The sequence below is a fragment of the Aulostomus chinensis genome, chromosome 15, assembly GCF_037954235.1.
Source record: "Aulostomus chinensis isolate RoL2024-O1b breed Wild chromosome 15, RoL_Achi_v1.0, whole genome shotgun sequence".
Classification (NCBI taxonomy): domain Eukaryota; kingdom Metazoa; phylum Chordata; class Actinopteri; order Syngnathiformes; family Aulostomidae; genus Aulostomus; species Aulostomus chinensis.
Genome location: NC_141334.1, coordinates 20,394,991 through 20,422,420, shown reverse-complemented (window position 1 = coordinate 20,422,420; position 27,430 = coordinate 20,394,991). Strand labels below are relative to the sequence as shown.

The 27,430-nt window shown below is 40.3% G+C and overlaps 1 protein-coding gene across 7 annotated transcripts; it reads right to left on the bottom strand.

The window, feature by feature from the left end:
• Positions 1 to 35: 35 nt before the first annotated feature.
• On the bottom strand, positions 36 to 27,430 carry slc8a2a (solute carrier family 8 member 2a). Of its 7 annotated transcripts, XM_086179476.1 has the most exons (13): positions 27,299 to 27,430; positions 11,424 to 11,823; positions 10,602 to 10,739; positions 9,651 to 9,878; positions 9,286 to 9,564; positions 7,820 to 8,260; positions 7,260 to 7,621; positions 5,472 to 5,575; positions 4,945 to 4,962; positions 3,846 to 3,958; positions 2,828 to 2,927; positions 2,211 to 2,474; positions 36 to 1,960 (listed from the first exon to the last, which is right to left on the bottom strand). In XM_086179476.1, exons 2-13 carry the CDS (start codon positions 11,757 to 11,759, stop codon positions 1,584 to 1,586), a joined length of 2,760 nt encoding a protein of 919 aa, XP_086035602.1. In that variant the 5' UTR covers positions 11,760 to 11,823; positions 27,299 to 27,430; the 3' UTR covers positions 36 to 1,583. The 7 variants fall into 7 exon arrangements, with proteins under 7 accessions (XP_086035602.1, XP_086035606.1, XP_086035604.1 ...); XM_086179480.1 differs by lacking the exons at positions 4,945 to 4,962; positions 27,299 to 27,430 and adding an exon at positions 4,599 to 4,607 and having other exon boundaries at positions 9,271 to 9,564; positions 11,424 to 11,544; XM_086179478.1 differs by lacking the exons at positions 4,945 to 4,962; positions 27,299 to 27,430 and adding an exon at positions 4,599 to 4,607 and having other exon boundaries at positions 3,813 to 3,958; positions 11,424 to 11,544.

Sequence of the window (27,430 nt, the reverse complement as noted above, 5' to 3'; positions counted from 1 at the left end):
ATTACAATATATGTGTCCATATCAGCTCATACACATTGAATTATATATACATCAATTACACAACTGATAAATACACAGATAAGACTTAAGTGGTGAATGAATCATTACTTTCAAGAAGTCACACTAAATGGCAGATCCTAGGTACATTTCTATATCATCATTGTGCAACTTAATAGGGCTTCAATGCCAGCGTAAATCTATCTCATAGATAGATAGATAGATAGATAGATAGATAGATAGATAGATAGATAGATAGATAGATAGATAGATAGATAGATTGACAAAATTCAGCTTCATATTGTAGTACATTACCCTAAACAATGCCGCAGAGAGACTGAATTTTTTAGAAGCTTTGCTCCCAAACTGTGTTTTTTTTTAACACCATAGTCTTAGCTAATGCATGTTTGTGTTGGGCTTGAGTTTATTTTAAAAATTACGTCAAAGCATGGTGAATAAGGTGGTGGTATAACCTGTGAACTTGGGCTTGAGGGAATCTGTGGGGACTCCGTTTTGGTTCCATAACACCTTACCAGAATTTGTTCACTCTAGGTTGAGCTTGTGCACAATTAATGAAAAAAAGCCATCATCTATGGAGCTCTGATACCACTATTCACCATGGCAACAGGTGAATAAAAGAAGTGAATAAAAACCCATCCATCCATCCATCCATCCATCCATCCTTATCCTGTTAAGGGTCGCGGGGGGCCTGGACCCTATCCCAGCAGCTTTTGGGCGAGAGGTCGGGTACAGGTACAGATGTGAATAAATAAGAAGAAGAAATAAAAGAAGCTAACTGATCACTCCATTGCAACATCAACCAAAGTTAAAGTTAAAAAAACAAACATCCTACCACTTTGGATGTGATGTTGCTCACTCTAACCTCTGAACCCTCAAATAAAAGTCTTGCAATGTTATCCAAAAAAAAAAAGTTCTTCCTTGGCCCATGCTACACAACTACATTTGAAATTCCTGAAAATGAATCTGTGTGCAGACAGACAGACATACAAATGGCTCAGAAAACACAATGTCCCTTGTGGAGATAAATGGTGATAATGTGTGGCCATGTTATTAATTGTGACGGTACACTCAGAGGGGACCAGATATACAAAATAACTGTCTTGACCACAACAATGCAAAGCAGAGGGTTGTTCTTCTAAAACAGTTTGCATTTTGCACCTCAAGGTGAATCAAATGCTTCTATTAGCAGTGAAGAGAAACAAGACCAAACTTGGTGCCAAGGTTATGATCAGTCTATCGACATCAAACAAGTATCAAGCAACATCCAGTGATTTCAGAGAAGATGTTTACCATTTTCTCTCATCTTCATGGAATTTAGTCCACCTAAGTCATCAGTATTGTCACAATCAATTCATTGGACTGGAACCCTGTAGACAGAATGTGACTTACTGATTTGCACATGCAAGTTTGTGTGTTGAGAATTTGCATGACACATGGCAGCAGTTGTCAAGCGATGACTGATCTTCTCAGTTGTAGTTACTCTAACAGTACTGTCCAGGTGAATGTCCTGGTGATGTGTGTATCTGAAACTGTCCAGTCATTATTTTCCTCTGATGTGCTCTCTCTTAGAAGCCTTTTATATGGCAGTAGGCCTCCAGACTGGAAAAGAGGATGTAGAGGAACCACAGTCCAAAGAAAAGCAGTGACGTAAGGATTTTGGGGATCCGTGGGCCTCCCAGTTCACCACCAATGGACGGTCTCCGGCGTAGCATCAACACTCCCATTGTGAAGAAGGCAAAAATTGTGAAGAGTGTGACAGAGAAGGCCAATGAGCCGGGATCCACACGGAAGACCTTACCTTTGACCTTCCAGTATACGGCAGCCACAGACCAAGCCACCCCAATGCCCAAGAACACATTCACTGCATTGCTTCCTGTCACATTTCCCACAGATGCATCCGCATATGGGTCCTGAGTGGCAGCCACTTTACTGGCAAAGGTATCTGGGAAAAAAGCATACAACATTCACTGATTAAAATATTTACCTTTGATCTTAATGAACAATTTAAAGCACCAAATTTGGAATGTTAGGAACTGATATCCAGGATATGATGTCATATTGCCTTGGCAGAGGTATGTGCTCTTCCAGTGCCCTCTACCCATAACTTTATGTAACTTCATGATGACAATATAATTTATACAGCACTTAGTTCAACAGATACAAATCAGTTGTAGTCTGACTGAAATACTCACCTGGAAGCGATGTCCCCAGTGCAACAAACACCACCGCAGTGACAGAGTCCCTCAGGCCTACGGTGCAGCCAAAATGGGAGGCAAGGTCTCCAATAATAGCCGTCAAGATACCAATGACAGTTATTGACACTATGAAGCATGCCCAGCCATTCCAGTACTGAGTCGGTGGGACACAAGCAAAAAGAATCTTCCAGAAAATGCAGAAAATGTGAATGAAATAGTCAAAGCAGTTTGGCATTCTCTGTGGTTCCTCATCTCCATCACCTGTTGAAAAAGATTAACATCCATGTCATCCTCCACAACTGATGCTGTCACACTAAAAGAGTTTAGGAAGTTAAACTAAAACAATAGAATGAAGAGACAAAATATATTATATTTTTGTCTTTCCTGAACACTCAATTCCACAATGTCATCCTGTGTCTATCACCTGTCCGACTGACTTACTATCCCGGGGTTGTTTTAGTGTCAACATTCTGAAATCATTTTCTTCAATTGATGACATTGAATAGTTTCGAAAAACTCACCATTCTCAACATGTATTTACTAAAATACTGAAAAGATTACAATACAGATAGTAGACGTAAATACAAAAACGTTAGAAAGTAGACGCGACTGACCAGCACTGACTGTCACTGCTTCAATGAACTGCTCTCTCCATGAATGAGATCCAATCACAACAGCCAGGTTTGTGTCCTTCAGGAGTTTGTCAACAGTGGTCTGTTAAATGGGTCACTGATTAGATTGGGATCATAGCTCACATGAATAAACACAGTCCAGATGGGTCACTTTAGCCACATTACATCAATATTACAAAAGGGCTGTCATAAGCATGTTCTAGAAACTACTTTGTGCATTCCATTCATGCACGCAAAACAGTGCTGGAAAGTAGAAGTAGGACAAAAAATGCATACTCAAAACCAACACTGTAACTGCTGTAAACATAAATATTACACATGACACATGCAGCACACAATAATATAGATGCATTCTGAAAAGAAAGGGTAGCTGTAAATATGTTATATTTTTGCAATCGGGCATGTATAATGACAGTTAAAGGAGAAAAATCAGATGAAAAATGTTCTATCACACAGAACACGCTGGCAGAAACTGTACCTGGTCCAGTACTCCATTGGGAGTCTGATGTGTGAGAGGGTGCCAGGTGATTAATGAACTATATCACACACTCAAACACACACACACACACACACACACACACACACACACACACACACACACACACACACACACACACATACACACATACACACACACACACACGCATGTATGTATATATATATATATATATATATATATATATATATATATATATACACAGTATATATATATATATATATATATATATATATATATACACAGTATATATATATATATATATATATATATATATATATATATAATCACATATACAGTGACTTCTATCGTATATAAAATAATATATTCATCATCAAAATAATAATGAAAAAGCTCAGGTTAATTTTCTTTTAGTGAACAATTCCCAAAATTATGTTCTGAAATGTTATCTGTCACTTGTATTTAGCAAGAAAAAATAGGGTATCCAAAGACTGTTTGGTGGTGTATTGCTAGTGTAAGGTGTTCTATCAGCCACTCACACACCTTAAACTCACAGGACTCCTCTATGATGACCTCTATCCTGCTGTATTCCCCTAGAATGGGTTTGCCCATCTCAGAGATCCTCCTGGCCTCCTCCTCCTCAGGGGTGGGGTTACCTGTTGGGGATCAGGGTTTTCATGACATCCAAAAATATTTTCTTCCTGTCTTTAATTTATCATATCAGTTACAAAACAAACACACACAGCCCAAAGCTAGGGACACGCTAAAAAAAACTTTCACAATCTTTAGAGATTTTGAAAAGACTAGGAGTACACACTAACAAACTGGTTTCAGCAAATTTTTGTATGACGACTTAAAACCTGGAATCACACACTTAATAACTGTACCTGATTAGGGATCTCAGACTACATGAATTGTTAAACCAACTAAAGGCACCTGAATGCATCTAATTCTCGCACAAAATCTATTTCTGTAATCCAGGTTCCCTTTGTTTCCGCTCTCCCTCTCTGGCTGTTCGGCATCGCTGTTTTAATATTCCAGCTTCCTCTCATTGTCTTCTGATGCTATTCCCTGTGTACCACCCTCTCTTTCTCATTGGCTGCAACACATGCTTGCAGTTGGCTCACTAATCAGTTCCCCCTATCTGAATGTATCCAGATTCAGCTCAAAAATTTTAAACATGTCTGATTGCCTGCGACTGAGGTTGGGTTGGGTCTGTTCACCCCAAACACTTACAGGTTTGCATCTGCACCCCTCATACACTAACAGATTTTTGTGCCAACTAGCCATGCCAACTGTCCCCAACTAGTGCAAAGTGGTGCAGCCTTTCCGTAACTTGGTAAAATCTGGCAAAAAAAAAATCTTGTAGTGTGTCCTCGGCTCTAAGTTCAGCCAAAAATAGTGGCTGAAGCCTGTAACATAAAATCATACAAAACCACAACAGAGAACACACTCAAAGAGCAACATTTTAAATGTGTTGTGTGTACTTTTTAGCTTTAAGGACTTAGTTCTATGTTGGGGGTGGCAAAGTGGACCCTTGGCCGACATTTATGGCCTCAGGATGGGGCAGTTTAACACTCCTATTCTGATATTTAAAATGCTGCTTATTTCACCCTTAAACCCAAATTCTAAACAATCTTACCCTGGTTGAGCAGCAAGGCTGTGAAGAACAGGAAAATGATTCAGTACAATGGTAACATTATCATGCCTTAAGACCACCTGAACTCATCCAGTTTACACAGGATATTCCTGCTGGCAGCTTCCAAATCCAACTTGACCCAGTGAAACAAATGAGACTATAAATAGTTCAACAGATTTTACTCTCTATTAACAAAAACTTTTCCAGTTCCTAAAATTATCTATTGCAAATGTGGAGCTTCCAGGGAAAAGGCAGCCTAAATGCACTCAATTCATAATTGTTTACAGCTTGTGTACTGCAGTGACACACAGGCAGCAGTGAATGGCAGCATAGTAGCTAGGGTTACTGGCTCTGACGCAGGTCCCTGTATTCAGCCTCCTGTGTTAGCTTTAACTGTTTTGTTACTTGATCTTAGATACTGCTGATATGTACTTTGGCTGTACTAGTTTAAGCTGATTTAAATGAGTAAGTGTCATTGCAGTAATAAAAACGTGACTGTCATCTGTCATTTAAAATTCAAAACAATTTACCAGAGAGTCCTCGCTTCAGCCATCTGGGCTCTTCGAGCACAATGAAGAAGTTTTCCTGCTTTTCGTACTCCTCCACATTTATAATGCGAACTTGAATGGTCTGACTGGAGATATGCACACACAAACACACACACACACACACACAAAATGGGAAATTAAATATAATGAATGATGCGCAAATGCACAATAGCTCTACAACCAGCACATTTACTTATGCATTACCATCTAAATCACATCGCAAATGAAGAGACCTAAATAATTTATCACAATGGACCTTTAAATAATTCAAGTCTATAATGTGCTGTTGTGCTACAGAGAACTCTTAGACATAACATGAATGGTAGATTAATTAATAATTCTTATATGGTTATTTTGCAGAATATTTAATGATTTGCAGATAAATGCTACCCAAATAAATAAGAACTAATCTCGGTTTTCATGGTAAGCATACTGTTTACTGCGCAGCTTCTGTTGATGTACGTTAGAGTGTTTCACTAAATGTACAATTAGTACATGTGCAAACATGGCTTATATAACCTGCAACTTTAATGAGAAGAAGATCCATCATTTTACAACAGGTTCCCACACCTGGGATTATCTTTGGATGTCAGGTCATCAAGAGTGTCTATCAGAACCTCCTCTATTTCAAGTGGATGAATGATAATTAGTTGGGCACTATATGAATAATCTGTAGTGTACGGCACAAGCACATAATCTAGGTGCAAAATCAGGTTCATGGCATGAAAATTGCCATTGTTCTCTGCAGAAATGACAGGATGATATGATCATTTTTACAAAGTGTCATGTCTGTCCCCTTGTTCAATAAATATGTGCATTTGTCTAATCTGTTAACAAGCAATTTAATCCCAGTTTTCGTTGGAGGCTATATGGAGAAGAAGCAGCTATGCACCAAAGCTCATTTAGGTTACACAATAATAATCCATTTTGGGAAATGTGTGAGTGCATGTAATTGGTTTTTGTTATGTATTGGAGACCATTTCTGGTGTAAAAAGTGACCTTGTTACGACCCCTAGTCCTCATGGGGACCAAAGTCCTCATGTGGCACAATATAATTTCTGAGTTCCTGGTTGCATTATAGGTCTGAATTTACACAAGGTTTAGGTTAGGGTTAGGCATCAATTAGTCAAGGTTAGGATTAGATTTGAGACTTGGGTTTTGTTTGTTTCTGTGTGTGTGTGTGTGTGTGTGTGTGTGTGTGTGTGTGTGTGTGTGTGTGTGTGTGTGTGTGTGTGTTGTGTGTGTGTGTGTGTGTGTGTTTGTGTGTGTGTGTGTGTGAGACAAACAGTGTGTACACATTGTGTTCCACTGCTTAAAGTCTGCATAATGCATGATTGCATTGTCTTTAGTCCTAGTTCTTATTGGTAAATTGGGTAAAGTTCATCGAGATAGGATGGAGCCGACAATCTGCCTGACATAATCTGCCAGTCACTCCCATGTCATTTAAAGGAGGAGGGGGCACCGGGCAATGACAACTGTGTAGTGTTGTGTGGGAAATTAGTTATGTACCACTGTGTGGAAGATAGGCCTTAAGTGAAAGAAAAGATCATTGTTGATATGTAAACACAAGATAGTCAAGTCAGAGAGTGTTAGCTGAGCTTAAAAACATACATTTTCGAAGAAACCTGATGTCTGCCACTTTTTCTTCATGTTTCCTTTGAAGAATGATGTTCCAGGGTATCACATCCATAAACTCCTTATATCAATATCAAAGTCATGCCCCATCGCCATATTTTCCATCATGACATCTAGCTGCTGACAATGCCTCACCTGGTCTGTTCATTGGTGAATTCCAGCTCGCCTCTGGCCTCCTCATAGTCCACTCCAGCCTTGGCGCTGCCATCCTCTGTATGATACGGTACAGAAACTGTACCCCTGGAGCCTGAGTTCCTCACCACTGTCAAAGCCAGTGTGCCTGAGCTCTCACTCACCCGCAAAACTCTATGACCAAAAGTGAAGATGCCAGCATGGTCATCATCTAAGATGGTGATGGTGGCAGCCAGGGGCTCCACTAGTCTCCCCTTTGGGGGAATTCCTGTCCCTTCATTCTCGCCCTCCTCTGACCTCAAATTCTGAAGACGCACAAAGAAATGTTCATCCTCTTCAAAGATGTCATCATCCAAAATGGTCACCTGGTGAGTACAGAGAATTGTACATTCATTTTCCTCAAAAATGCCTTAGATCAATTTTTTTTCTCACCCGTATTACTGGAAAGGCCATTGATATTATCAAGTTTGTTAGAATCAAACTAGGACTGAGATAGATCTATGTTGATGTCGATCTATTTTGTTTGCCAACAAAGATGCCTTTCCTCTTTTCGCTTTGCTCACCTTGATCTCTTTGCGAGTCTCGCCTGGGTTAAACTTCAAGGTTCCCTCACTGAATTCATAGTCTGCCCCAGCATTGGCAGAACCATTTTCTGTATAATAGTCCACATAGAAAGTGTTCTGGCCTGTGCCCCCATCAAGGATCACCCAGAGGCTCAGAGTGCCACAGTTCTCAGTGCACTGGTACTGGGCACTTTCAAAACAAATATGAGAGCAGGTAGCCTTGTCAGCCTCCTGACCTCCAGCACCTGAACGCCGTGTGTGCTCGGCAGCATGTTTTTTTAATATGTTTCCTGCACCAATCATCATGCGTGTTGCCTGAACACGGTAGAATGCACGGCTTTTCTTCTGATGAACCAGAGCAGAGTAGTTGGCCATCTCAATTAACTGGTCCAAATCTTTGTCTGGGTGTTTCTCCTTCAGGTCTTTCAGCATACGGACCACCTGTCAAACAAAAGGACATTAGTTGTAACTATATTATTGAATGAACAGAGCAACAAAAATCAATCAAGAATCAATCAGCAAATAAACTGGAAATCAAAAGTAATTTTTACTCTCATGTATGAGATTCTCAAATGAGAGACATAATGGTTTGTCTTGATCAACAAAATTTTGATTTGAACTTTGAATATTTACCTCTACCAAGCAGGTCATGTGATCCCCACTGGTTTGGCAGTCTGGCTTTTAGCAAGATAACTCTTTTTTTTTTTTTAGAATAAGAGAGCAATTGATTTGATTTTTTAATTGAGTGCCCTCTCATTTAGGAACTACAATCACACCACATTATTTCTCATGATGCGGTATGTGGATTTTTTTCTTTGCAGTTCTCTAGTGTTTACAAACCAAATGAGTAACAAATGAATCAAGGCAATAATTGGCATTCTAATTCAAAAACTTTTTTTTCCAATGAATTAGTTTTTTGTTCCTAATATCTTTTAAAAGAGATGCTGATATAAGACAGAATCTCCAAAACGTGTTCAGTTTTGCCTTTTACAACAGTAGATTAGAGGAATGGCTTTTCAAGCTGTGAAGGAAGTAGAGTCCTGCAGAGGCCTTGGTCCAAAGGGAGACCACAAAACGATGAGACCAAAAGGTTCTAAAACAAAATTGGTGTCTCTTGGGACAGAACCATTTGCCAAACTTTATCATGAAAACAATGAGAAAGTAATACTGCTTGGCTCCCTGTTGCAGGACTCCTGTTGGGATTGAATGCTACAATCTTCAGGAAAGCTCATGTAAACACTTTAGTTTCAAAGCCATTAAAGTATTAGAACCACCAGTTGGTCTCACAGATGATGTGGGACTCCCTGCCTAATTTTCTTGACTTTCCTTCCTTCTAAAAATACAATAGAAATATCATATCATTCAGAAAATGTTAAATGTAGCAAAGCGGGAAAAAAAGCTTCACTTGATTTGATACCATTCAGTCTTCAGTCAGGTGGAGGCTACAGCACTGAGCTGCATCTTACCTCATCTTTGCTCTGGTCCAGGTCATTGCCTGTCTGCACAGACACAGTTACACTGGTGGAGTTTCCAGGGCATAAGCTACCCTCAGACAGCTTTCCATCCATGATCACATCAATGTCTTTGGGGGCCAGGTCACCCTCCATTTCCACCACAATGCCGTGTCTTTTATCAGCACGGTATCGCTTGTGCATGTATTTGTAGAAGAGAAGACGACGGTCAGCAATCCAGGCCAAGATCACACAGACCGGAAAATAAAGCAGCGTCACGACAGCCTCCCACACCTGGTAATGGGCAATTTGAGCATTACATGACATACCCTTTATTTATGAGGAATAGAACCAAACAAATGCAGTGAGCAGGTACACACCTCTACGATCCCAGGTGATATGACAGCCAGAATAAGGTAGAGCCAAATGTAGGCAAAAATACTCCAGAAAGCCGTAATAAAAAATACCCGCAGGTGTTTAATCTTGCGAGACTCTCCATCAGGGATCACCCATACACACAGACCAATAATAACAAACATATTGAAGGCGGCGCTGCCCACTATGGTTCCCGGGCCCAGCTCACCAGCATCAAAGTTGTGCCCGCACACCTGTTGAAGTGAAACAATTTAAGAGAAAAAAAAGACAAAAGACACACATGGCAAAGAATTAAAACCAGAGGTGTTTGTAAGGCTTACTGGACATGACTTGGAGATCCATTGCACAACTCAGATCACCTGTCTATTTTCTAACACAACGAAATAAATTTCCAGAATTTATCAATAATAACAGTGCTTTACTAGATAATCATCTGGTAGAGATGCTGATTTTATCCAGGAAAAATAACCCTTTAACATCCATTTTTGTACCTTTTACTACAGGACAAAACCACAAAAGGCAAATGTATTATTAACTAAAATGATATTTTATTTTTTAAGATAACTTTTTGGTGTTTGCACTATATTTTCATGACTTGAGAAAAAAAAAGTGCAGTACTCAGGCCCTATGGCAGAAACTTGATTTTTCCAAAAACCACAACATCTGAACCTATGTTCCAAACGGAGGTCAAGTGAGTACGCATGCCTAAAATCCCACCTATGGGCCTTAACATATGAACGGGGTTTACACACCATAGACATAGGTTGTGACTAAATCAGGGGCTACATACAATATGATAGGATTAATTTAACTTACAACTGGAGAAGAATTCATGGAAAAGAAGTATAAGACCAACAAGCATTTTTAAGAATTTTAAATATTACACCCCGTGCTTCTTGCTATATAAATAAAATTGACTACAATAAAAACAGTTTTTTTCATGGTGCCTTGTTTACCTCAATGACTGAAAGTAAGATCTCGGGTGCCGAGGAGCCCAGAGCCATAAGTGTGAGGTTGGACACAGTCTCATTCCAGATTCGTACCGTGGTTACTGTCATTTCTCCATTTGGTTTGGTGATGGTTACCTCTTTTACCTATGAGGAAAGAGGTTTGTGAAAACATCAAAGCTGCTTTTACCACTAAACTCATACATGTCTATATCAGTAAGATGAAAGCTTCAACCTTGAACATAAAACTCTATATTATGTTATTGGAGCTTAATTAGTTGTAATTGAGCACCAAGACTGTATAATGAGTAGCAAACCCACAGCTATGGAGTATATATGATATTACAGACTGGTGGGACAAGGTCTGATTTCTTCTTTGATTACAATGCAGAGCACTGAAACTAGAAGGAAGATGGAAGATGATAAGCCTGGGAGTACCCTTGCAAAATGGTGAGCGTAAACCCTGAAAGTAACATCTGTCTACAGCATTAGCTACTTCAAACTCATAACTTGTGAGCTTAAATTTTGCCCAGCAGGTCACCTGGGGCTGTAGACGCTGGGGCTGTGGACATTGTGTTGATCTATATAAACAAGGATTGATTATTTGATTGATTGATTGATTGATTGATTGATTGATTGATTGATTGATTGATTGATTGATTGATCGATCTAATAAATTCATGCAGTCATTCACAAAGATTAAGTTTTCTCTGTATTCTTTAGAGAAGAGTATGCTCAAATGTCATCTTCAACAATGTAAAAATGGGGCGGCAGCTTTAGGGAACGTTGGCTGTATTTTAGTTCATAATATACTGTGAAAACAAATAATACCTGAGAGGTAATGACTTCTATAGATGCCATGAAGCGGTCTGCAATGATGGACACACCCAAGAACATGTACATGAGACAGAGGAAGTAGATGACAGCCCTCCCTGCCCGCTCTCCCTGTGGAAGGTCCTGTGGTAACCACACTGGAAGCAGGATGCCAGGTCTACAAATCACACTGCCCGTACATGTCCGCTTTCCAGACCCCGTAGTATTACCAGAGGGCTGAGGTGGCTCAGGGCCTGATGCTCGTTCTACCAGCTGGGGCTTAAAAGAGGTGCAAGGATGAGACAAGAGGAGCAAGAAAAGGAGTGTGGAAATGTAAAAGGGGAGGGGTCCCATGATATCCCTGAGTCAGGAGGGGCCTGAGGCGTCAGTGGTGGTGCCGCTGGGTCAGAGGACTCTCCTGTAGAAACAGAAGAGAACTAATATAATAAAAACAGACAAATGGGTGTATCAGATTTAAAACATGCACAATATTCGTTTATCCTGCTCTAAAGATGATTTTTTTTGTTAGCTCCACACACTCAGTGGGGCAAAAACATCATTTTTGTCGACTTGTGTCAGGTCAGTGCCGAAATCATCCTCTCCACCAGACTAGGCTAGCAGATGTTCTGTGCTGATTTTAACATACTTGAGCCAACATCTACCAATTGTTTTTTTTTTCAAACATTTAAAGTTGATGGTGTGATGACCTTGAGTCATTATTGCATTGTGTTTGTATTTATATTTGCTGTAGCTCTTTCTGTCCTCCTCATTCTGTGTGTGTGTACATGTGTGTGCTTGATCAGTCCCTCTCTACTCTCAGTGTACGTATTTGGATTGCGAACAGGTGGGACTTCGTGATTGGCCTGCTCAGTTTGAGTGCCGCCACAGCATTGGTCAGGGGGAGGAAAGGAGCCCGTTTTTCTACTTTTTTCTTGTGTGAGAAAATCCCACTGAAAAAAAACACTCCAAACTGCCATCACAATTTATCTCACGCACCCCCTTGTGGTGGCTCACGCACCACCACACTTTGGGAATCCCTGACCGAGACCAGGGACATAAAATGATTTGGGGGCTTGTCTGTTCTTCTTTACGTCAATTGTCATTTTGTTGGATGAGTTTGGTTAGAATTTTTTTGTTTGTTTTGTTGTTTTAGACGATGTTGATAGCTGACTTTTTTTCTATTTGTTTGCGCCAGTAAATGCTGAGCAGGATTTAAAAGTGCTTCTATGTGACAACGATAGAGAGGCTTGTTTGGTGAGCCAGCTTCTGCAGTTGGAGCTATCCTGGCTGCACTAGCTGGTATTCCTCCACCACCCCATGTCCTCCCCATTCAAACTGGTATGTCTGCTGAGGAAAAAGTTGACTCTGTACATAATGGAAGTAGAAGCCATACTTTTTAAGTTTGAAAGCTCCTGAGGTGGAGAGGGAAGCTGCTGTTGCGGCCAGTCAATAGCCAACACTGTCAACCTCAAAGGGGCCCAGTTTTGACGTTTACAAGAATACTGCATTAGTTACGCTTTTTAAGAAGTATGATGTAGACTTGTATTTCAATGCATTAAAATTTGTCAATACATTGAAGTGGCCCAAAAATGTGGTCTCCTCTGTTACACTGTAAGCTGGCGGGCAAAGCTGAAGAGGTGTGCTCATCTGTCAATCGAGGAAAGTTGAAGCCTTTCATCGTAATTAAAAGGTACAAGTAGGAATGATTTGTGGTCATCTTGATGACTTCAGTGCCTTCCTGTCACCTCACCTGAAATGCGCTGTTAAGTGAAAGTGACCCTTCCCCACAAGCATCACAGTATAAACAAGGTAGACTTTCATATTTGAGGCTCCAGCCCCCCCTCCTGACCCCTAACAGGACAAGCAGTAGAAAATGGATGGATGGATGGATGGTCTTTCATATTGTGCTGCCATTAAAATAATTAGGGCTCGACTGATAAATCAGCCGGACTATTAAATCGGCCGATTACAGCATAATAGCCCAAAAGGTGGTCGATTGACGCCGATTTTAACATGTAATTTTCAGTATTAAAAGGCAGTTCATATGGTGTTTTTCTTAGAAATTATGTCCTTGTGTAAACTAGCAATGATGCTTACGCTTGACAAGGTGCCACTTTGCACTATGCATAAAATAGGGCCCCAAGACCACATAGTCTTCCAACGGCAAAGCTATCAAAATAAAGAAAAACTTATTAAACATATTAAATTGCTTTCAATAGCCCAATGGAGAAATCAACTCTTTAGGATGAAGCAACAATGTGGAATCACATGCCCACATAACTGAAATGGTTATAAAACACAATACACAGTTGACCACATGCAGTTGTCTTTATGACTGAAAGAGTGAGCATGTTTAAAAACACCTCCACCTGCTAATTATACGTCGATTTTCTTGTCATAGCTTGTCATCTTATCGTTTGTAGCGGTCAAAGCAGATGGCCATCGAGCCTGGATCTGCTCTACGTTCCTGCCTGTTAAAAGGAAGTTTTTTGTTGCCGCTGTTGCAGGATGTGCTGTTGCAGAGTGTGGTACTAGACCTGCTCTACTTGTTAAGTGTCATGAGATAACTTTTGTTGTGATTTGGTGCTAAGCAAATAAAATTGACTTCACTTGTATGGTTTTTGTCTTTATTGAAATTAGTGCTTTTTCAGAGGACTGCAATACAATACTTTCTGGCTTTATTGCTGTGAAATTTAATGAATATTATTTACATATTGTTTTAAAATAATCAATATCTCAGTGCATTAATTAGCCTAAACTTCTTCCCCAGAGTTGTCTGTGGTCTCGCCCTGCAGGTCACCTGGGGCTGTAGACACTGGGGCTGTAGACAGCACTTCCTGTCTTGGACCAACTACTCTTTAGCCCTGGCCCTGTGTTCCCCTCTTCTTTCTACCCCTCCATATCTCTCTCTCCTCTTATCCCTCTGCCCCTCCACCCCTCTCTCTCCTCTCAACCCTCAGCTCCATCTCTCTCCTCCCCCTCTCAACCCCAACCAGTCAAAGTGGATGGCCGCCCACTCTGAGCCCGGTTCCGCCTGAGGTTTCTTCCCATTAAAAGGGAGTTTTCTCTCGCCACCGTCGCCGAGTGCTTGCTCATATTGGAATGTTGGGTCTCTTTCATTCAAAGAGTAAGGTTCTAGAACCGCTCTTTGTGTAAAGGGCCTTGTGATGGCTTTTGTTGTGATTTGGTGCTATATAAACAAGGATTGATTGATTGATCAAATAAATTCATGCAGTCATTCATTGTATTTCATATAGTGACAAAGACAGTGTTTTCTTTTTGAAGAAAATCCTGTTGAATCTAACTCTACTGCATTAACACCACCCATTTATACTATTTAAGACGTGTGTCCTGCAGCAAAACTGTACAGTCAGATGGTAAATACAGTTTCAATTGCTTTATCATTGTCACCAACACAGAAGCTTTTCAGTTGTAAAACTAAACTGAACCAACATCTTGACTGCGAATTTATCAAAATGACCTCTGAACCACATTGTTAAGCCATGTAGGTCATGTGATAATCATTCTTTGTTACTTGTGGTACTAATATGGTATTTGGTGCAAATGAAAAAAATGATCATTTAAATCTCTGCATCAGTACAACTTGAGAGTAAACGTAAGGCAAATGTATTAACAGAAAGGTCAAGGAAAGTGAATCAGTTGTTATTAGGAAAGAAATATAGTCTTGTTAACTAATGCTGACTTTATATCTGAAAATAAAATGTAATGCGCATTTAGTAAATATTTTAGTGGACCAAGTCATATAATGTGTAATAACTAATGTAATGAACGCATTTTAATACAAAACATTGATAATCATTGCCAATACTAACCTCCGTTACTGACTCATCTTATTCTGCCATTGTCAAAGACACCATCACAGGAAGGCTGCAGTAATAACTAGTGTGTTTGTATAATTTCTTTAGTGGTCTTTACCAGTCTTGATCCTCTGTGATCACTAGTTTCACCACCAGTTTCGGTCTGGGATGCAGACACCCTCTCTACGTTTAAAAGCAGAATTAAGACCTTCCTTTTTGATAAAGCTTATAGTTTGTGCTGCTCTAGGCTGGCTAGATATGCTGCTATAGGCTTAGACTGCTGGAGGATCTCCCATGGTGCACTGGGCTTCTCTCTCCTCTTCTTTTTCCTCCCTGTCCTCTTATATGTTATACATATATCATACTCATATGTGTTACTAACTTGTCTTCTTCTCCTGAACTTTTGGGCTTTCCCACTTCCCAGATCCCTGACTGATGCTGCTGGAGGAGGCAAAAAGCCTTGAAGAGGCTGAAGCTGCTACCCTTAGAATCACCTGTTCACACCCCCGTCTGTTCATTATTGTCTTCCCCCGTTCTCTCCCTCTTTATCTCTGCCCCTCTCTTTCCTTTAGTATACAGTACCTGCTGTCCTCCATTATCGGTCTTTATCTCTGCCCCGCCCTCCTGCTCTCTTTCCCCCCAACCGGTCAAAGCGGATGGCCATTCCCACTGAGCCTGGATCTGCTAAGTGTTCCTTCCTGTTAAAAAGAAGGTTTTCGTCGCCACTGTTGCAGGATGTGCTTGCTCATGGAGAACTGTTGGGTCTAAATTCATTCAAGGAGTGTGGTAATAGACCTGCTTTACTTGTTAAGTGTCATGAGATAACTTTTGTTTTGATTTGACGCTATACAAATAAAATTGACTTGACTAGTGTTTTGAGATAGAAGTCCAACACTGTCCCTTGACAAGAATATTTGATACAAGTTCCTCCATTCGTACTGCATTTTGACTAAATCTCTACTGCTATGTATTTGGATTGAGTACATGTTCACAAGTATGTTAATTATATATAATTATAGTAGGCAGTTTACTGTGTGAGCTTTTAAGATATTTGTGGAGAGCTTGCAGTCTCTGGTTGTCCACTCACATACACAGGTGACACTGCACTATTGTACACTGTGAGTTGAAAAAGATACTGGGGTGCTGCATCTTTGATGTAGTCTGAGCTCTGCCAGCTCATTATGGAGTTGTGATTCAGAAACACAGCCCAGAGGGCTGCTGCATCACATTTCACTTTCCAAAGACTGCTATGGTTACCACTGCCTCAGACAGAGGGCCACCTTACACCGGGGGTAGGGGTGGGGGGGTGCTAAAACGACATCCATCCAAAACAATGGAGCACAAGTAAGAGCTAGGTATCTCATAAACATGCTTTTAAAAATATTTTTTTTAGAATAAAAAAAACAGCGATGGTGGGCCCTGCAGAGGGCATCATCCTTGTTTTTGCCATAGTTGTTAACACCATTAGAAACAAGCGTATTGGCTAACCACAATTGCATATAGTTATTCACCTGTGCCTGGAGGAATCTGAGTTTTACAGTTGCCTGTATCATTTTAGGAAGTGGTTTTAGGGCCTCCTTAACCCTGTGCCATATGCTTCAAAAAACAAATGTAGAATTTAACTGTGAGGTGGCGTGTTATCTGTAAATTAAACAGAGCCAAGGAGGGGAAGATATGAAAACTAGCCAATCAGCCAGCAAGTGCTGGGAGAGCTGGATGCATTATTGATTGGTGCATTCACCTAAATATAGCAGGATCTCTCGTTCTTTCATGTCACCTGTAAACAGTTCAATGCACATCTTTCAAAAGGGACGCCTGATGAATTGATCGGCCAGATTTAGGGTGTTTTCACACCTTTTGTTTTTTTGCTCTTGTCCAAATCAGTTGATGAGTAGGCAGACTCCGGGAGTTTCCTCCTTGGATTGGTATGGTTTCACACAGGCAAAATGGCAAGTTCGCCTAAATATATCAACAAAAGCCACCTGACAGCTTTTGCTTGTTCAATGTTCAGAGCTCATGTGGGTTTTGCAGGTGGGAAATCTTCTGGGATATCTTCCATTAGCAAAATGAGCTGGAAATAAAGTTATGTGAACTTTGGTAATGACTATTGAGGCACAAATGAGGGAAAAGCTTCCCAAATGAGACAGTAAATGAGATATTCTAAATGATAAAGTTAAAAAAAAAAACTCTCACTCCTTTTACAAACATTTCATGGGAGGCAGGCGTGTTGACAGGTCTGTGACCTCCGCTGGCTGATGACTCATCTCTCCTTACTGCCTCTGACACCAACAGTAACTGTCAGCATCCCTGATAAGTGATTGCCTGGTATTATTTTACACTGATAGGAGTGCCAGCAAAAGAGGGACTTAGCACCTTTAATTGTTTGTTATTTCCTGATAGTTCCTTGATGGTAGTGTACTGTCAGATGAGGAAGGCTCCTTTTAAGCAGAGTGTTAAGGTGTGAGGACTGAGGTTGATCTACAGCACCATAGGGATGGCAAATTTTTGAAGGTCTGCCTCTCGTACATCACAACTGGTTCCTTTGAGCGAAAGACTGTCATTTTTACATTTGATTTTTGTTCATTGCAGAAAATAAGGTCGGTCTTCATAAACTAACACGCTTTAATAATTTTTGAAGAGTAAATGCATTCTTAAGAAGTTCAAAAATGTTATGCACAAACTACACTTCAGATACTTCAACATCAGAACAACCAGATTCACTCTTTGAGTTTTGGCATGATGACACTTCAAACTCATCATGAATATCTACTGGCTGACAGCCACTGAGCAAGTTTAATGCAAAAAAACCTGGGATAATCAAGATATTCAGCTCCATCTTCTTGTGATTTAAACCACTTGGGTACTTATTCCAATGCGTTTAACAGTCAGTTACTGGTTCAGGTCAAATTATACGAAGCTGTGAGGCAGATGTGTCGACATTATACCAACAATTTGGTGTGGGGGGTATGAGAATGGTGACAACCCTTCTGACAGGTATTAAGCATTTTTTGTCCAAAATCATTAATTTGATCCTGTGACTTAACACGAACACACTGACCTCACAGTTTGAACATTGATCAAGATCACCTCTCTCAGAAAGATGCAGGAAAAACTAGTCAATGCATTGGTTACTTCCAAGCTACTTCCAATTCCCTCTTATCAGGATGCCCTAATAAGTTTTTAAGAACTTTCCAGCTGCTCCAATGCTACTGCAAATGCTGACTGTACACTGAAATTCACAAAAAAGTAGTAGAAGAGATCATATTTCTCCTGCATTGGCCTCTCTTCTGGCTCCCTGTCAGATTCAGAACAGAACATATAGCCTTTAGCTTTAGAACAGTACAACTGTACACAACAAGTCTTATTTTAAAGAGGTCACAGTTTGCTCATTTCCAGCTAGAACCCCACGTTTCCAGGGTGCAGGATTACTTGCGGTTCCTAAAATCTCTAAAAGAAGAACGTGATCAAGAGCCTTCAGTTATTGGGTTCCTCTCCTGTGGAACTGTCTCCCAGTCTCGATCCAGGATGCAGGCACTCTCTCTACGTTTAAGAGCAGGCTTAAAACTCCTTTTTAACACATTTTAAATTTGAAAAAGCTTACAGTCTGGCTAGACCTTAGTTATGCTGCTATAGACATAGACTGCTGGGGGATCTCCCATGATGCACTGAGCTTTCTTTCCTCCTCTCTGTCGTCCTGCACTCATTCATACCACATACATGCTTGTTACCAACTTCCACGGAGTCTTTTTTCTTTCTCGTCTCACAGATCCCTGACTAATACTGCTACTGGAGGAGGCTGCAGACATGAAGATGCTGAAGTTGTCACCCTTATTTTCAGTATTAATATTTGTAGTCGGAATATTCATGAGTAATTTCATACTGTGTTAAACGAGACATCTGCATTGTGTTGGTATGAAATCAGTACAAAAACTTTAGTGTTTGTATTATGTTCAATTGTTTTCGCAGCTGGTAGATTTTAGCATTGGTGGCTATTTTACTATTACTGCTGCTACTGTTGTTATTGTTTGTTGTGTGTCTTATATCTCCCTGTTCCTCTGTCTCTTCTCTTTCTGCTTCTGTCTTGTTCATGTCCCCTGTCTGTCGATCTGTCTGTCTGTCAATCTCTCTCCCCTTCTTTCTCTCTCTTTATCATTTGATGATAGAGCCTGCAATTTTCAAGATTTTCTTAATAAAGTTAGTTTTATTTTCAGCTTTGCCAGGTGATTTGATTTTTCTTTTTTCCTTTAGGATTGATCTGGTCTGTTTTGAAAGTTGCTCTGCCTTCATTTCCAAATATCAAAATTGTTCAGTGATATAGGATGGCTGAGATGTTACTGGATGTTTTAGAGCCATTGGGACAACCACACGGAAAGACTGTGCCAGACCCATATATCTGACAGCCATGTTTCCATCTGCCAAATGCTGTGTGTGAGGGAATGAGGGTTTGGCTACACATAAGTCAAAAAGCAGGTTGCACGGTGGTGCAGTGGTTAGCACTGTGGCCTCACAACAACAAGGTTCCAGGTTCGAGTCCCGGCTTGGGCACGGGATCTTTCTGTGTGAGTCTCCATGTTCTCCCTGTTCCTGCGTGGGTTCTCTCCAGGTACTCAAGCTTCCTTCAACAGTCCAAAGTCATGCAATTGGGGACGAGGCTACTCCAAATTGACCGTAGGTGTGAATGGTTGTTTGTCTCTATGTGTTGGCCCTACGATAGGCTGGCGAACTGTCCAGGGTGAACCCCGCCTCTCACCCATAGCTGCTGGGATAGGCTCCAGCCCCCCTGCGACCCTTAATAGGAACAAGTGGAAGATGATGGATGGAAGTCAAAAAACTGACAGTTGGCTTTTGATGCACTTGCCATGAACTCAGGTTGCTCATTGGTGACCTGACACACAACCCTATATGCTGCCTTCAGTTGAGAAGCGGGACTAACCCTGAACGGGTTGCCAGTCTATCACAGGATCAACACATATAGACAGACAACCATTCACACTCACAGCCACACCTACAATCAATTTAGAGTATCAATCAGCCTCGTCTCCTCTTGCATGTCTTTACCCAGAGAGAACTCATACAGGCACAGAGAGAACATGCAAACTCTACACAGAAAGGCCCAGTGCTTGAGATGGGGCTCCATTCTGAAACCTTCTTGCTGTGAGGTGACAGTGCTAACCACTGCACCACTGTGCCACCCATGGGTGAATTGTATTTACAAACTATATAAGATGATCTCAAGCAATACTGAAACACTGAATAGGTTCCAAATTGTGGATATTTTCATCCCTTCTCAATTGGTTTAAAAATGTTGAATTTTAGTTAACAGTAGACCTCAGTGTTCACCAATAAAAACCACTCACTTGGAAATGTTTGGGCTTTCATTACATCCCTATTGTGTTGTTAATTTAAATAAAAATAACTGCAACATACTTCAGTATCTAAATGCAACATTTCAATGAATGTTTTAAAAGAAAAGGCACATGCAAAGGAAAGCAGGATTTGTTAAAGTGTAATCTAGTTACACTGTTTTCACTACATGATGAAATGTTCCACAGAGTACATTCATTGCAAATGTTTAAACAGGATTCACACCCACTAGTTTAGTTATGTTAGTCAATGGATACATGACTAAATGGAAGAATGCTGGGTCCACCGGCAGGATGTGCACAGCAAGTTATAAATGAATTCCCAGTTAGAGCCTGGCTGCATTTTTGAAACTGAATTCTTTTCTTTGAAATAAATTTTTTATCACACCTGAACATTCAAGTCTTTGAATACTTACACATTCAGTTCTTAAAATGCAATTTCATACAATCTTACAATACTATATATTATTAATATTTATTATCAGTTTCATAATACTGAATTCAGTTTCAAGTTTATTGCAATGCAGTTCCATATTTTATATTCAATTTCAAATTAGGTTACTAAAATCCAGCTTTTTACTGCAATGATTCAAGCTGCCCAGTTCAAACTATCCATCCAGCCATCCATTTTTTATACCGCTTATCTGTTGATGGTTGTGGGGGGGGGCTGGAGCCTATCCCAGCTGACACTGGGCAAGAGGCAGAGTTCACCCTGGATGGGTTGCCAGTCTGTCACAGGGCCATCAGGAGCAATTAGGGACTCAGCATCTTGCTCAAGAATACCTCGACATGGTCACTGGGGGAAGTGAGAATCAAACCAGCGACCCTTCGGTTGCTAAACGGCCACTCTACCTCTGAGCCATGGGGATCGCTTGTTCAAACTAAGATAAATTTATATTGTAAATCATTCAAATTCAGTTTCGATTGGCACATTTTTCAGCCCATACAGATGAATTCAATTTTTTTTTTGGGGGGGGGGGGGGATACAGCTCATGTCTTGGCCAGTCTTTGTGTCCACTGGGTCAAAATTACCATCAATCTGGACAGCAACAGTGGATGCTTGGCTGAGTCCAAGGCTTAGTTTACAGTAGCAGGCATGCCGCCACGCTTTTCAGTTCGTCATGTGTAGTGATCTACTTTCAGCTGCCACAGTTAAACTCTGAGTCTCTGGCGTCCTTATGTTCAATCCAATGGAGAAATTTTAAGTGTAATTTATTTATGGAATTAAAATGTTTTTCTGTATATTCACAATTATTGTTTTCAGTGTCAGGCTGAGTCTGATGAGCTTGCTCGTCTATTTTCTTTTATCATCATCTGTTGAGAAGAGTAGTTGCTACATGATTAATGGGCATTTCAAAATATGTTGGATATACAGAAAATTGTTATTTTTTCAAATCCACATTGCTTTTGTATTGTGTTGATGTATTGCCACTGTGTCAATTTTGGTAACATGGACATGAAGATTCATGGAGATGGATGTTTCCTGATTGGGTGGGGAAGCAGAGCTCTTTATACTAGGCTGATTGATGAGTTATACCGGGCTGATTGAAGAGTCACACTCTGTCTTATCAATTAACATGGGCACTTAAACCTGACCCTTCTCTTTGTCCTCATGGGTAGAATGAGTCAAACGGGTTAAGATCAAGCCCTAAGTGAAAACTTAGCACTAACAATGTTGAATATTGAATGTGTTGAATGTTGAAAGATATTGTTGATGTTGAATAATTGGTTGTGGTCAGTTGTGGTCAGTTGTGGTTAGTTATATTACGGAAAAAAAAACTGGCACTTCTTCTGCCACTAGATCGCAGCACCTGTGGCCATTCAAAGAAGCACTGTTGTACTTAATAAGGCTTTCCCTCCGATATAAATTCTAGCTTGTGTTGTACGTCTCTTTGGACAAAAGCGTCTACCAAATAAGAGTGTAGAATTGTAGTAATAAAGAAAGGAAATCGTAAGAAGTGACAACTTGCTTATTCAGAGAGAACTGACAATGTGAGATAAAGAAGTTCGTGTAATCAAGCAAATGAGTATTGGAAACGGATGTGCAGTATAAGGCAAGGCAAGGCAAGGCAAGGCAATTTTATTTGTATAGCCCGTTTTCACAAACAGTTTGTCTCAAAGGGCTTCACATGGCATCATAACAACATCCTCTGCCCTTAGACCCTCACATCGACTGAGGAAAAACTCCATAGAAAACCCTTTTAACAGGGAAAAAGCTGAGAAACCTCAGGGTGAGCAACAGAGGAGGGATCCCTCACCCAGGACGGACAGACGTGCAGTAGATGTTGTTACAGACAAGAAAACAGTTTACAATGCAGAATGTGAGAAACATGGAAATGTTAATAACAGCTGAAGAAGGAAGCTTCTGGTAGGGGAGGCAGGGAGAGCAAGCCAGCTTGATGGTAGGTAAGGTAGAATATTGTGGGATTGTGGGTATTGCTGTTGGATTCTTGTTCATCCAGCCAACACAAAGATGACTGTAATACATTTTCACTAATAACAATAATCACTAAATAACCTACAGCCTACAGTAAATGACAATCTGATGTTTAAAGATGGACAATTTTTCACTGACTATAATAGCTTTCATGAGGACATCCATCCATCCAATTTCTACTGCTTATCCTGTTAATGGTCACAGGGGGGCTGGAGCCTATCCCAGCTGCCTACGGGCAAGAGGTGGGCCGCCAGTCCATCACAGGGCCAACACATAGAGACAGACAACCATTCACACTCACAGTCACACCTACGGTCAGTTTAGAGTATCAATCAGCCTCGTCCCCTCTTGCATGTCATTGGACTGTGGGAGGAAGCTGGAGTACCAGAGAGAACCCACACAGGAACAGGGAGAACATGCAGCCTCCACACAGAAAGATCTCAAGCCCGAGCTCAAACCCGGAACCTTCTTGTTGTGAGGCGACAGTGCAAACCACATCCATGAGGACGTCCATCCATCCATCCATCCATCCATCCATCCATTCATTTTCTACTGCTTATCCTGTTAGGGGTCGCAGGGTGGCTGGAGCTACAACAGTAAATGAAAAAATGTCCATCTTTAGGCAATAAATGTTGGTGAAAATGTATTCCAGTGGGGTCAGTGACGACAGAATTTGATTTTTTTTTTCAATTTATATTTTTGAGGAAAAAATTTGGTAATTTTCCACACTACTGTACATGTAAAATAAAATGAATATTAAAAATTGATAAAGCATATATTTGCAAAAGCTGTTCACAGTACTATTTGAGTACACTGTGAGCTAAATTTTGGGGGTGAAAAATCACAGCAAAAAAAAGGAAAATCGTTTATGAAGAATCAGCTACACAGTTTTGCAAATTTGGTATCATTTGAGCAAAGCGAGTTTGAAGGAGATATGTTGAATAGGTTTAATAATTTTTAAGACACACAAAATGATTGATGGCAAATTGCTGCCATCTCAAAGCATCGGAACATACCCTCCATTTTGATGGCAAAGTTGTTAAAAGAAAGGCAGATATATTGTAAGATTTCAAGATAATTACTGTTATGAATCACATGATAACTCACCATACCGTAATTACTTTGTCAATCATATCGATAGTACAATGATTCAATAATTTCAAAAACAGGGATTTAAATTATGTATCTGTTTACTACATTGTCATGTCAGATTCACAGAATCTGATAACTGAGATGAAACAATATACAATAAACTTTGGCAATCATGATATATCAGAGTATTTACATATTGTCTCACCTCTTTTTGCTGTTGCTGCTTTTGCAATTTGCTCACAAGAAGAAATTTTACAAAAAAGTTCAATAGTATACAAGAGTCTCTTGTACTGGAGCTCAAAAAATATATTTTTATGTTGGAAATTATATTCAAAATGGAGTGACCTTGTAGAACCCTACTCACAACTGATATAACGTGTTACACAATACACAATAGCAAACAGCCAGGGATCGTTTGATCATTTCAGGTTCGATACTATTAAAGTGCAGTAGACGTTTGAAACCTTAAGTTGGCCTCAGGTTTGGAGTTCAACTTTTCAACATCAGTTTGACTCGAGGTAAACTATCCATCTGATATCTCTAAGACATTCTGGTCTCTTGTTTCTTCAGAGTCATTCTGCCTCTGTTTAAAACATTACACACTTCCTTTCCCTATAAGATGTCACCAAGCGTGTATCTCAGACCGGCTTACTGAGACTTAAGGGACAGCTGGACAGAGAGGGGCAGCATGGGGCTGAAGCTGAGGTGAACAGAGAGGACTGAGTGACAGCCAGCAGACAGTGGCTCCTGAGGTTTCCATTACCTGAGGCACCCTGCTCGGCCACATGCAGCCCTGTCACCCTAGAAGGACCAACATTCTCCACTTCAGCATGAACCCAGACAAGGACACCAGTTATGCAATATTCAGAGTACTCTCTGAAACAGCAAGAACACACATATACACACATGTACTGCTGGAGCTGAGAAGTGACAATGTGATGGTTTCCACAGCACAAATTGTCACTGCTTAACCCCAATAAGGAATGACTAAGCCTTCAGAAGGAAGGAGGTATAAGATTTGTTTCTGATGTGACTCACTGAGTAGAATATCTCTACTTATTACCCAGTTGAAGGTAACATATTTCCTACCTAAAGAACAACACAAATTACAAAAACGGACAGTCAAACACAATAGTTGACTTCAACATTTCAGACGCACTTGTAGAGGTGCCTATTATTACTCACCATGAGTGCCTGAATTCAGGACAACACTCTGGAAAAACAAAAGGCAGCCAGCAGGCCTGAACACACAACAGAGTAGGGAGTCAATGAAAACAAAACAGACTCCCACAGCCACTGACTCTACTCGCCCAATACCTCATATGCACAAACACACACATGAACTTACAGGAAAACTGGTAAATATTGTACATTACACTGCTGTGACCTAAAGCTGCTCAATGACTTAAATTGAGTAAAATAAGATGAATTCTGACTATATGACTTCTCTGATTTAATAGAGGCTTTTGTCATTCAAACGTCATGAAAGTGGTATCATCCATTTATAAAGAAAATTAGGAACAGCAATTTTATTTAAGTTAAGGGACCCACACATGGGTTTTGGCTTCCTGAAATCAAGGAAATTAAAAGGTCTCTGGGGGGGTCGATCAACCCTACAGTTTTACTGATTGATCCAGGAGGTAACGTGAGAGAAATGAAAGGTGTAGTGTGGCCCTTTGTACAATGGCACCTGAAATGGTGCATGTATCATTGCCTGCATACAGTGCTAAAGCATTGGTTTACTTGAGCTGACACACACGTGGGGGAGAGGGGGGTTGCATTTCAGGATAAGTGACATTGAGCTTCAGTGGTGGACTTCTAGGATTTAGACTCTCAAACCCTACACATATTTTCCTTAGGCTTTAAATGTCACTAAAGACAAGGTGATCAGAAGCAAATACGCTAGTGACAGGTGGATTATAGATGTCGTAATTAATTGTTTTTGGAGGGATGTTATACCCACATCCCAGAGCTGCAAGACCGTCACATTATCTTGTTGGGGCGCAAAACTTTCTTGGACAAATTTTTGATCAATGGACCTTCATCACGTCAAAAACTGTTCTGACCTGATAAAGGTTCAGGACCATTTTTTTCTCTCTTTCTTTTAAAATGATTTTTGACAATTAAAAGTAATATGTGGAAATGCTCATTCCAAATTCCTACAGGCATATTCAACATATTTTATTACTTATATATAACAGTTAAAAACCTCATAATTTATGTATGCCAAAATAGAGAAGAGCACTAACAAAAAGAGATAATACATCTAATACACCTGTATCACCCATTGCAAATTATTTTTCAGTTTAACAATTGATTAAATCAATCAGCCATTTCAGAAAAAAAGAAAAGAGAAAGAGAGAGAGAGAGAGAGAGAGAGAGAGAGAATGCACAGTAACATTGAACTCTCCATGATGGTGACCTGTTGATAACATGTGGGGCATGTGTGATTTTAAAAAAGGAGCAAAAGCTTGAGTACGATGATACAATTTTTTTTTCCATACCAATTGAAAAATTATTTAAGCAATGTCATAAGTTATTCTTTAATGTAATGGATTCCCTCTATGGGTCGTTCTGCAGTCAACACCCGCTGTCCCATGCATCACCAACCCTTAACACACTTATCAGGTCCTAGGACTGCCAGTGGGACACTAAATGTGGTGCTGCCCACTTGCTAAATGAATGGGGTTTTTTTCTGTCAGTTGCATGTTACCTCTGGCATTCAGCCCTCATCATCAACTTTGCAGCCACAATGTCTCCTACCATGTCCTATTTTGCATGTTTTCCCAGTGAAGAATTAACGTTGACCCATAACATGTCAAGTGTAACAGGACCACCACATTTCCACTTTATATAGAAGTTTCTACTGTTACATTAGTTGTATTTAGTTTTTTTTTTTGTGCTCATAATCAAGACCCAGTATATCAAATTGAAGTCCCAGACAAGCATAACTTTCACAGATAAATGTTACACTAATTAAGAACCTATCATTTAAGACATCTAAGTCAATACACGTGCATTTATGAACTTGCGGATCCCAGCTGTGCAACTTCACATGGCATTTAACCCCAAATTCAAGTTATCAATCAGAACTAAAGAAGGGTAGCGAGGGCGTCGCCCCCATTTAGTCTATAAACACAAGCACTTGATGATCTGCTACCGTTAACGGAGTTCGCCTCTTACTCTTTTCCCTTATGGCCCAGCTCCACTGACGACTGGCATTCTTTCCCTTAGTCTGGAAACAGACGCCTGGAGTAGCTTTCCTCCTCTCCACACACAGCTGAACTCAAAGAGTGGACTTTCCCGTTAACTCAC